The 12,799-nt window shown below is 41.3% G+C and overlaps 1 protein-coding gene across 1 annotated transcript; it reads right to left on the reverse strand.

Moving 5' to 3' along the window:
- Positions 1-470: 470 nt before the first annotated feature.
- On the reverse strand, positions 471-1,652 carry LOC107831859 (uncharacterized). The gene is made up of 2 exons (XM_016659654.2): positions 1,176-1,652; positions 471-944 (listed from the first exon to the last, which is right to left on the reverse strand). Exons 1-2 carry the CDS (start codon positions 1,650-1,652, stop codon positions 471-473), a joined length of 951 nt encoding a protein of 316 aa, XP_016515140.2.
- Positions 1,653-12,799: the final 11,147 nt, after the last annotated feature.

Genomic DNA, 12,799 nt, shown 5'->3' on the forward strand with positions numbered 1-12,799 from the left:
ATACTCTATCATATGCTTTTGCCATGTCTAATTTCATAACCACATTGCTCCCCTCAATAGGTTTACCAATATCATTCACAATCTCTTGAGCCAACAAAATATTTTCATTTATGGCTCTACCTTTAACAAATCCACTCTGATTATATGAAATGATTCTAGGCAACAGGGTACTCAATCTAGCATTTAAGAGCTTAGAAATAATCCTACTAGACACATTGTACAAACTAATAGGCCTAATGTCTGAGAATGTTTGAGGGGATTCCACCTTTGGAAGCATTACTAGACATGTGTGAGTGAAAAATCTAGGTAACTGAGCTCCATCAAAAAAGGCTACTACAACATTAAACACAATTTCAGCAATAATAGACCAGGCACTTTGGTAGAACCTGCCAGTAAGACCAGCATGTCCAAGTGCACTATCAACATCCAACATGAAGACACATGTTTTAAACTCCTCAGTGGTTGGTATTTCAGTGAGAAAAAGCATTATCCTCTTTAGTAACAGTTCTCTTCACCATATCCAGCATGGTAAGATCTTCAATGGTTATTTCAGCACCAAATAGTTGTTGAAAGAATCTTATTGTTGTCCCTACCACGCCTTTCATACCTTCCATAAGATTGTCATTATCATCTCTGATCCTTTGGATGTTTAATTTCTTCTTTCTATCCTTGATTACAACATGAAAGAAAGTTGTGTTATCATCACCCTCTGTCAACCATTTAACTTTTTCCTTCTGCCTTAGAATTGAGTCTTGCAACTTCAAAAATCTGGTAAATTCCGCTCTTGCTTTAGATAAGTGCATTCTGCATTCAGGAGATGGATCAGAGATCACTGCCTCATCCAAACTTCTTATGAGAGATTTAAGCATCTTTGGTTCTTCATATATATCACCAAAAGCTTGTCTAGACCAAGCACTGAGAGTAGAGCACACTTTCTTAAGCTTCTGATGAAAAATATACAAAGGATTGCCAAAAACTTCTTCTGACCAGGCTTGTTGAATTTTCCCCAAGTACTCCTCATGTTCTACCCATATATTGAGAAATTTAAAATACTTTATAAAATCAGAGCTAGTGTTGACCGCAGATATTAGTAATGGAGCATGGTCAGAGCAAGACCTAGATAGATGGGTGATGACTGTGCTCCCAAATGAATCAAACCATTATGCATTGTATACCAGCCAGTCCAACCTCTCCCAAATAGTATTAGGAGGATCCCTGTTGTCACTCCAGGTGAACTGAGAGCCACAATATCTAGCATCCTGAAGTCCACAGTGAGACAAACAAGCCATAAAATCTAAACTGTCTTCAACTCTGAAAGGTCTTCCTCCTTTCTTCTCCTCCTCACATAAAACAACATTAAAGTCACCCACCACCCCCACATGGACCATTAACCAACTGGCTACATCTCTAATCTCCTCCCATAAGCGACATCTCAAAGTCTCATCACACTTTGCATAGACAGCAGAAATGTAAAAGGGTTGAGTACCTACAGAGTTAGAAATCGGCAAGAGAACGTATTGTTCTCTATCCTCCAGAATCTCTATCACATAGTCAGAGGACCAAAATATCCAAATCTTGTTGTCACAATTTGAAAAATAAGATTGATATCCCAGTATCCTTTTATATTTGTCAATCTTCCTGGCATTCACCATTGGCTCTTGTAGAATTACAAATGGTAATTTGTATTGTTGTATGAGAATTTTGAGTCTTTCACAAGCTCCTTGGGAGCCTATACCTCTAATATTCCATGAGATTGTACTAATCATGAGAAATATCACAGATTAGACCATTTGTCTCTAATTTGTTGTTTCTTTTGCCTCCTTTCAGGAACATTACAGCTCTCCTAACATTTGAGCTCATTACCTCTCTAGGAGACAGATTGTTGAAATAGATAACACTTTTGCGCACTTAGTTGGCATAATTACTATTATCTTCAAGTATTTGCTTGGCCCGTCTGTGTTGTTCATCATCTGATTTGGAGTTCTCCAATTCTTCTGAGAGAGCCTCCATATCAACATCATTAATATTCATGTTTAGATAGTTATCTCGGATATCTTCCTCACCATTGTTGGAACAAGGATTAGTGATACTGGTGATGCCCCCTCTAGGATCTGCATGTTCATCATTTTGAGTGAGTTGCTCATAGTCATCATTCTAAGAGTTAACCAAACATTGAACACTAGGAGCATCATGAAATGTTGGTTCACCACCTAAGGCTTCCTTCTCCTTCTCCTTCTCCTTCTCCTTAGCCTTCCTTGCAGCAATCCTAGCTGAAAGCTCAGGATCCAAGCCAAACATTTTACCTAGACTTACCATCCTGTAGTTATTTTCCTCCTCATCCATCCATCTAACCTCATCTGGGATGCTTATAGTGGTGGCAAAACGTTTCTTCTTCTTTCGAATCACACTCATCTCCTCCTAGTTGACTTGAAGCATAGATTCCTGCATAATTTGATAGTGGTCTTCTGTGGCAGGGAGAACAGTCTCCTTCCTTTGCTTCACATTCCCACCAGTTCTCTGAATCTCCTTGAATAAAGGCTTCACTGCTTTTTTTCTAGAGGTCCTTTCTTTGTCTAGTTGGTCGTCTTTCGAGGTTGTGAAGGCTTTTGTCCAGTTACCATGCTCCCATTAATTGTAACATACATGCTAATTTGCTGCCCACTATCATTGTGATTGACAGTAATGACATTTTGACCATTTTTCCTTCTAAAATATTGAGATCCTCCATTCAATTTAGAATTTTGGATCAAGTTGGATTCTTTTGCACTATTATTGGAGGCTTCATTCCTTCTGTTTTTTTAGTCTTTTACCTTTCTTCTTGCAACTTCCTTCCAACCTTCATCCCTAGTAATCTTTCCTCTGCCTTCTCCTATACTGACAGCTCGAATCTCCCGATTGGTTGGGTTCCCAGGTATAATTGGAGGCACTAGTTGGCTTTTTGGCGTATCCACCTGCATTGGTGTATGTTCCTTTTTTTTGTTGGATTTGATGGCCAGACCCTGAATCCCTAAATAGGTTCCTGTCTCCTTTTTAGGCTTATCCGAGGTTGCTGCTCCCTTCCTCAATTCAGGATGTTGGACCCTGTATCTATCATCACTATGACCCCGAACTTTACAATAAAAGCAATAAGCAGGAAAGGTCTCATACTCCACTTTCTGCACAATCGCTTCCAAGCTACCATCCTTCTTCCTTATTTCAACTAATACCTCGTTAATCATAGGCTTAGCTAGGTCAATCTCAACCCTAACTTTTACAGTAGTAGGCCTCGTCTTTGAGAGGGTGGCCTTATCCATGATTAGAGGCATTCCCACTGGTTCTAAAATCCTGTACAAAGCAACCCATTAATAGTAATGCCAAGGTAAATCTGGAAGGTTAATCCAGATAGGGGCAAAGGTTATTTCAACACCCGCTTTAAACTTCTTAGTGCATTTATGAATTTTCATTATATGATCCCCAAATTGCAAGAAAGGTCTGGCATATATATCCATATGATCATCCATGTTGTCAAAATCAATGAACACGTGTTGCATATCTTTAGCTCCAATACGAATTTTTCCTCTTCCAGGAAAGATCCTTGCAAACTCATCTCTAATGAATTCGATTGAAGGTCTTGTTCTGAGGAATTTACCAACAATGGTCCATTTGCATGTAGCAGCGAGAAGCTCGTCCTCTTCCTCTGTGAATACTACAACTGGTTTTCCTTGAACGAGCTCATATGGCCTCGGTATGAGTCGTATTTGACTTTGAGTCTCTGAAGGTCGGTTTCGAAGTGCATCTACATATGAGTCTTCTTGTTGAGTTACTAATTGAGAAGAACTAGAAGTAGAGGGAACTCCCGTTTGGATCTGTTCTAAGACTAACGGGTCATCCCTTTTTGCACCTTTATGCTGCAGATCTTGTGGCCCATGGTTCAGATCTCCCTGGGTTTGGGCTATTAATTTATTTTGTGGAATCTGATTGGGACCTAAGGGGGTTGGATTTGGCTGATTTGTTGTTGTATGAGTTGGAAAGTGGGAAATTTTGGTATGAAATGGGAGGCGGGGACCATCTCCCATGTTGTATCAGAAGCTAAGGTTAGGTGATTAACTTATGCTCTAATAGAAGGAGGAATACTACCTGAAAGATTGTTTCCTGACAAATCTATGACCTGAAGTTGTTGCAAATCATACCACGAATCAGGGATCTTTCCTGACAAATGATTGTCTAAAAGGTCCAATCTCAATAGTCGCTTCACTCTTGTTATGGAATATGGTATAAATCCTATAAAAGCATTCCCAGAAAGATCTAAAACTTGAAGTTTTGTCATAACATGACCAATGTTTAATAGTATAGATCCTGAAACAAGTTGTTTGCAAGATTCAAATGCGTTACATTTGGCCGACCATGGAAACTATTGGAACTAGGGGTGTTCATGGTTCGGTTTGGGTCGGTTTTTTCCTAAAAAGAAATAAAATCAAGTAAGTCGATTTTTCAAATATTGGAACCAAACCAATTAAGTCGGTTTTTTATTGATTCGGTTTTTGTCGGTTTTTTCGGTTATTTATCGATTTTTTCTTAAATATGAGACATACACTACCAAACACATATTGCGGCGACTACATTTTTAATGTAACGCTATCAAACCAATTATTCTTTGAGAAATCTATCATTTACCAAGATATATTGATGATAATTGACTCAAATAATGATGAAAAATTTAAGTACTCAATTAAAAATCGATTATTTTTAACGTGAAATAAATTCTTGTACTTAGCAAAAGAAAAATATCAATCAAACTAGAGGGCATAGAATTAGATTATTATAATAGCAAAGAACTAGACTAAAACTACAAATGACTAATATGTACCATAAAATTTTAGAAACTTTATATAAAAATATACATATATATAGGTGTGATAATAAATTTAAATAGCTTTTTTTATAGTCGGTTTGGTTCGGTTTTTTCGGTTATTTTTTTATTAAAACCAAAACCAAACCAAATTTGATCGGTTTTTAAAATTTAAAATTAAAATCAAACCAAACCTAAAAAGTATCGATTTTTTGATCGATTTGGTTCGATTTTCGGTTTTTCGGATTTTTATGAACAGCCCTAATTGGAACTTAAGTCCACCACGCATGACACCATATTGGTAACTAAAATAGAAGTCCGCTCTCCAGTTAATTTGGAATGATGGAAAATTGACTAATCTTGGAAGATTTCCACCTATCTTGTTATCTGATAGATCAAGAAATCGCAATTGTGAGCACAATGTCCAAATCCAAGGAGGTATAGGATCTGAAATGGAGTCACTAGAGATAATAATAGAGTGAAGTTGCTTTTGAGTTTTCAGCCATGTCGGTAACTTGGGGCCCAAACCGCATTTTCTAAGCTCAATATATGTGAGGCTAAATGGAGGAATCCATTCACTGCTCAATTGATGGAGTTTTGCAAAGTGACTTTGTAAAAGATTGCCTTCCAAAGCATTTGCTGCAAGGTCCAAATGAGTTAATTCAGAAAAACTAAAAATACTCTCAGGTAAGGCTCCCTTTCGTTGATTCTGTCCCAAGTCCAAGATTTCCAACCTTGACAGATGCTCAATAGTTGCTGGAATCGTGCCTGATATCGGGTTAAAAGAAATGATGTCCTAATGAATTTGGCAATTGCCCGTTGTATACGGTCAAAATAGATTTCGGTCTTCCTACGTTCGATCGAGTTCGAGTGTTAAAAAGTCAGAATGAGATTTTGGGAGTGAGCTCTGAGATCGGTACTAACAAACCTCGAGCACGAAGGTAGCTCGAGGAGGCGGCTCGATAATCCTATCGAGCCCGTGACCGAATCGATCCGCAAGGCACTGCTTCGAGGTCGGAAATGCGCGACGTCCATCTCGAAGGTCTAACTCGATCCAAGACCGAAGGGCCCGACCCAGTAACGAGTTCGAGCTAGTATCGAGCTCACAGACAAGAGCTGTTGCAACCACACCAAGAGAGAGAATCTTGGCGGGAATCAAGGAAGAGACAAGTCATCATGGGCCTTCCACTATATGTTTTATTTTATTATTTTTGTAATGACCCTCTTCTATAAAAGGGAAAATCCTTGTAAGCTATGGGATGCCGGAAAAAGATCATTTCTTATATTGATAGTTATCCCCTTGTGCTTGTTTTACTTATTCATTCTTTTTGCTTATTATTTTCATTCTTACAGCAAACAATACACATATTTTTATTTCTCTACGCGATTTATATCGAATTGTATCGCATATCCTTAGAACCATATACAAATCTAACGTTATCCGATTTTTTCGGTAAACAGTTTGGCGCCCACCGTGGGGCTAAGGGTAACAGTGATCGTTTGATATAAATCTAAAGTACACGCCAGTTTGCAACTTCAAATCAGCAATGGCTTCACCTATCGACCACGAAGCCGGCCTTCAAGATGAAACCAATAACTTGGCACCCGGGGCCAGAAGGCCACTCGATGAAGGCACTGAGGCTCGAATCGAAGCACCCGAAATTCGAGCCGAAGTACCATTGGATGTCAATTCACAAATAGCTCTAGAGGCGAATCGGCGTTCCAAACCGGAAAGAAGCATTCAGGGCGGTACTCGATCCGTAGCTCGAGACACCCATAACGTGGAGGAGATCGGAGTCAGCTTACGGATGATCTTCGAGATGTTACAAGCCCAGCAAATAGCGATAGCTCAGTTACAGAGCCAAACTCAGGTACAAAGCAGGCCAGAGCCCAATCCGCTTCGAGAAGTCACCCACAGAACGGAACCAGCCATAGAGAAGTCAAATGAGCAAGAATCGGGGACTACTCCCGAAATTACTAAATTGCTCGAGGAACTCACAAAACAAGTCGAGGCCAATTGATAAAAAAGTAGAAACATATAATTTCAGGATCGACCAGATCCCGGGGGCTCCACCAATGATAAAAGGGCTAGATTCAAAAAAAATTCATTCAAAAGCCTTTTCCCTCGAGTGCAGGCCCAAAACCAATCCCCAAAAAATTCCGTATGCCGGAAATACCCAAATATAACGGAACGACCGACCCCAACGAGCACGTCACTTCTTACACGTATGCCATCAAGGGTAATGATTTGGAAGATGATGAGATCGAATCTGTATTATTAAAAAAATTCGGTGAAACCCTGTCAAAGGGGGCAATGATATGGTATCATAATTTACCATCTAACTCCATTGATTCTTTTGCTATGCTTGCAGATTGCTTCGTAAAAGCACATGCCGGAGCCATAAAGGTCGAAACCAGAAAGTCGGACCCGTTCAAGATAATACAAAAGGATAACGAGATGCGAAGGGAGTTCGTAGCTCATTTTCAAATGGAACGAATGGATCTGCCACCAGTCACAGACGATTGGGTTGTTCAAGCTTTAACTCAAGGTCTAAATGAGCGGAGCTCGAGGGCTTCACGGCGGCTAAAGCAAAATCTGATCGAGTACCTAGCTATTGCTTGGACCGATGTACACAATCGGTATCAATCCAAAATAAGAGTCGAAGATGACTAGTTGATTTCTACGTCCATTACGAAAAAGCAAAAGTCGATCAGAGATCGATACCAGCCATATAGCGGAAACGATACTACTGCTGAGTATCTGAGACCTCTTTAAAATCAACCTCGTACACAGGGTGACTTTATCATTAAACGCATCTGTGATGATTATCAAGTTCGGTGCAAAGGAAGTTACTTCGTTATTTCATGACAAACAGTGTCTCAACGGGAAACGTTGTAAGGGCCAAACGGTCAAAACGAACCATGCTTATATAGTTGGCCCGAGCTCTGACGCAAAACATGAACCCACGTATAATGACTTGCAAAGAAAGCTCTCTTCTTTACCGATATTCTATGTTCAAGATTTATTATGCAAACAGGATCGAGTTCGAATCATTCGCTCGACTGCCAAGCCTACGGGCTACCTTTATTTTGAGTTCGAGCAATCACTCACTCGACAATTAAGCCTACGGGCTACTTAGACTATTACGCCTACGGGCTACATTGCATCGAGTTCGAATCATTCGCTCGACTGCCAAGCCTACGGGCTACCTTTATTTCGAGTTCGAGCAATCACTCACTCGACCATTAAGCCTACGGGCTACTTTGACTATTACGCCTACGGGCTACATTGCATCGAGTTTGAATCATTCGCTCGACTGCCAAGCCTACGGGCTGCCTTTATTACGAGTTCGAGCAATCACCCACTCGACCATTAAGCCTACGGGCTACTTAGACTATTACGCCTACGGGCTACATTGCATCGAGTTCGAATCATTCGCTCGACTGCCAAGCCTACGGGCTGCCTTTATTACGAGTTCGAGCAATCACTCACTCGACCATTAAGCCTACAGGCTACTTAGACTATTACGCCTACGGGATATATTGCATCGAGTTTGAATCATTCGCTCGACTGCCAAGCCTACAGGCTACCTTTATTTCGAGTTCGAGCAATTACTCACTCGACCATTAAGCCTATGGACTACTTTGACTATTACGCCTATGGGCTACATTGCATCGAGTTCGAATCATTTGCTCGACTGCCAAGCCTACGGGCTGCCTTTATTATGAGTTCGAGCAATCACTCACTCGACCATTAAGCCTACGAGCTACTTAGACTATTACGCCTACGGGATACATTGCATCGAGTTCGAATCATTCGCTCGACTGCCAAGCCTACAGGCTACCTTTATTTTGAGTTCGAGCAATCACTCACTCGACCATTAAGCATACGGACTACTTTGACTATTACACCTATGGGCTACATTGCATCGAGTTCGAATTATTCGCTCGACTGCCAAGCCTACAGGCTGCCTTTATTACGAGTTCGAGCAATCATTCACTCGACCATTAAGCCTACGGGCTACTTTGACTATTACGCCTACGGGCTACATTGCATCGAGTTTGAATCATTCGCTCGACTGCCAAGCCTACGGGCTACCTTTATTTCGAGTTCGAGCAATCACTCACTCGACCATTAAGCCTACGGGCTACTTTGACTATTACGCCTACGGGCTATATTACATCGAGTTCGAATCATTTGCTCAACTGCCAAGCCTACGGGCTACCTTTATTTTGAGTTCGAGCAATCACTCACTCGACCATTAAGCCTACGGGCTACTTTGACTATTACGCCTACGGGCTACATTGCATCGAGTTCGAATCATTCGCTCGACTGCCAAGCCTACAGGCTACCTTTATTTTGAGTTCAAGAAATCACTCACTCGACCATTAAGCCTACGGGCTACTTTAACTATTACGCATGTGGGCTACATTGCATCAAGTTTGAATCATTCACTCGACTGCTAAGCCTACGGGCTACCTTTATTTCAAGTTCGAGAAATCACTCGCTCGACTATTACGCCTACGGGCTAAATTATTTCGAGCAAAACTACTCATTTCTTCGAATTAAAACAGACACTTGACTATTTAAGCTGAAGGACGCTCGAGCCCGATAAAGCAAAGGGGACTACTCACGAGGCCCGAAGGCAATGGAGATTTAAATTCAAACTATCTATTTAGTTTGAAAGGCCTCTCTTCAAAAACAAGAAAGATTTGTATTTACTAATGTTTTGCACAGAGGCGGCTACTCTTCCAAAAGGAAGTTCTTTATCCAAAAACCGATAGCGTTATCACAAGAACGCAGCGATTGACCTAAGGCCCTAAATGACTCAATCTTCATCGGAGGCCGTATTCTCGGCATCGTCCTCATGTTCAGACTCCCTCGAGTCATCGGATTCCTCCTCAGGAAAGGCCAACCTCCGAGATCTGTTCTCCTCCGCCCTGGCGACTTCAATCTCGGCACCAATATCGAAGCCCTGAGCTTTGACCCCTTCGAGAGCCTCTCTCTGAGCCTGTCACTTTGCATGTTCGACCATGCCCACTGCTTTGGCTTGATTAACTTCGACATCGATCCTGAACTGAGCCACTTTAGCATCGGCTCTTTTGTTGGCCTCGACCACTTCAGATCTGGCCACTTCGAGAGCTTTGGCCAAATCTGCTTTATCTAAAGTGGCCAAATCCAACCGATGCTGAAGCTCTTTCATCTTTTCGATTAGCCCCAAAGCATTTTCTTTCGCAAATCAAAGTTGGGCATCGGACAGCTCCAACTGAGCTTCGATGGCTTCCTTTTTTTGAGACAAGGTTATCCATACACCTTTTAAATTCTTCTGCCTCGGTCAGCAGCGCATCTACCTGTGAATTAAGCCGTCCAATCTTCTCGATCCTCTGCCAAACCTGCAGAATCGGATCATTAGTGGTTATCTCTTTTTCATATTCACTATCATGGAAAATTCGGAATACCTGCTCAGCCATCTGCTCATGCTCTTCCCGAGCCGCTGTTAAATCTGCTCGAAGTGTTTTTTAAGAAGCTTGTACGAGTCACTATTCTCAGTGAGGCTCCAAACCTCGGCATCATGCTCCTCTCTGATTCAGAGAAAAGCCTCGTGATGCAACATCGAAGCCTGCAAACAAAAGGAGAAACATTAGTATTACCTACAACTGTGTAAAAGAAGCGGCGAAAATGCCATCAAAAGTTACCCGATTCAAAGCATGTTGGGCCTCGTTGAAAAGACAGGCGGCCCCCACCGCATTCATCACTAATTGATCTTCTCCGGTCATCAAGGACCGAAGGTAACTGGCAATTCCCACAGGGGAAGAAAAAATTCGGGTATCCTTGATAAAGTCGGGGACTGTAAAGACGCATAAGATGATCGAGCATTACATACGTCATGGTCGGGATCGATAAAAACATCAGTGTATATCTGATCGAGCTGCTGGAAAATCATATCGTTTCTCGCCACATCCTTTTTTCGAGAAATGAGGGGACTATCTGTATACGGTCAAAATAGATTTTGGCCTTCCTATGTTCGATCGAGTTCGAGTGTTAAAAAGTCGGAATGAGATTTTGGGAGTGAGCTCTGAGGTCGGTACTAACAAACCTCGAGCCCGAAGGTCGCTCGAGGAGGCGGCTCGATAATCCTATCGAGCCCGTGACCGAATCGATCCGCAAGGCACTGCTTCGAGGTCGGAAATGTGCGACGCCCATCTCGAAGGTCGAACTCAATCCAAGACCGAAGGGCCCGACCCAGTAACGAGTTTGAGCTAGTATCGAGCTCACAGATAAGAGCTGTTGCAACCACACCAAGAGAGAGAATCTTGGCGGGAATCAAGGAAGAGACAAGTCATCATGGGCCTTCCACTATATGTTTTATTTTATTGTTTTTGTAATGACTCTCTTCTATAAAAGGGGAAATCCTTGTAAGTTATGGGAGGCCGGAAAAAGATTATTTTTTATATTGATAGTTATCCACTTGTGCTTGTTTTACTTATTCATTCTTTTTGCTTATTATTTTTATTCTTACAGCCAACAATACACATATTTCCATTTCTCTACGCGATTTATATCAAATAGTATTGCATATCCTTAGAACCATATACAAATCTAACGTTATCCGATTTTTCCGGTAAACACCTGTCAACTGATTTTTAGAAAATCTTAAGACTTCTATGGTCATATTGCTGCAGCTAGACAGCCCGTCCACTACTCGACTTACGTCTCCATTAATTTTATTCTGCTTTAGATACAACTCCCACAAAATACAGAGTTTACCCCACTCGACGTTCGATCTTAGGCCTTCAATGACTCTATGCAAATAGGCTTCTTAAATATTGTAAGTTTGATAGATTTCAAAATGAAGGAGGAATACCAATAAGAGATGTTTAACAGTCCAACCCGCTAGTGATATTATCCGCTTTGGGCCTAGGCCCTCATATGTTTAAAATGTGTCACTAGAGTTTAAGGCTTGTTAACTTATATACCCAGCATCTCTCTTGTATTTTACCGATGTGGGACTCTGTCTAAAGTCTAGGTTGTTACAGATAGTATCAGAGTCACTCTTGTGTCAGCCTTGCCGATGGTGGGTCAGAGTTCAACTGAATTTAGGCAAATCCCGGTTAGGCGGGGTAAATCTCAGTACTGAGTCCAGGCGAATCTCATGCGGTGAGGCAAACCTCAGCGAGGACGCTGAGTCCATAAGAGGGGGTGTATGTAACACCCCAGACTTTATACAGAGTCCTACATCGGTAAAACACAAGAGGGATGTTGGGTACATAAGTTAACAAGTCTTAGACCCTACTGACGCGTTTTAAACCCTTGAGGGCCTAAGCGCAAAGCGTACAATATCACTAACGGGCTGGGTTGTTACCAGACGAAAGACGGAGGTTAAGATAATATAATTTTTCAAGAGAACCCAAGAAACTGGGAGTGGCAAGTCCTTGGAAGTCATTTCCACCAAAGTCTAAATACTCAAGTGTTGCAAGTCTACTAAAGCAGGACTTATCTTGCCACCCAATCATGATGAAGGATTGCCTGAAATCAAATATCCCACTTTCTTCAAATAGCAATTGTTTGATGTATCCTTGAGATCAAGCTTGATTACATTACCAGTTTGTATGTCACAAGAAACACCTTCCCAAATGCAGCACTCTTTGCCAACCCAAGAAGCCAATCGGTCTGAGGGATCTGTGACTGTGAGACTTTGCTCGACTCTTAATAGGGCTTTCTTCTCACTCTCAACACATCTTAATTTGGCTTCACTAGTGTTTGTGAGAGGTAAAGATGCAGTATTAATGGCTTCAACTGGAACAAGTATAGGAAAGGATTGAACGAAGTAAACAAGTACTGTAAGACAGACTTTCCGTGATTCCATTTTGAGATAATCTTAAAGTGATAGAGATGATAAGTTTAAAGTATATTGCTTTAAGTTGTTTGGTTCCTGTTTATATAGAACAATACCATAATAGAGGATTTTT

The sequence above is a fragment of the Nicotiana tabacum genome, chromosome 19, assembly GCF_000715075.1.
Source record: "Nicotiana tabacum cultivar K326 chromosome 19, ASM71507v2, whole genome shotgun sequence".
Classification (NCBI taxonomy): Eukaryota; Viridiplantae; Streptophyta; class Magnoliopsida; order Solanales; family Solanaceae; genus Nicotiana; species Nicotiana tabacum.

Bases quoted from the DNA above. Each gene is read 5' to 3' on its own strand.
- LOC107831859 (XM_016659654.2), bottom strand. From the start codon at position 1,652: ATGGTGAATGCCAGGAAGATTGACAAATATAAAAGGATACTGGGATAT. The intron at 945-1,175 runs GTATACAATGCA...ATTTTTCATCAG, and splicing joins GGGAGAGGTTGGACTGGCTG to AAGCTTAAGAAAGTGTGCTC.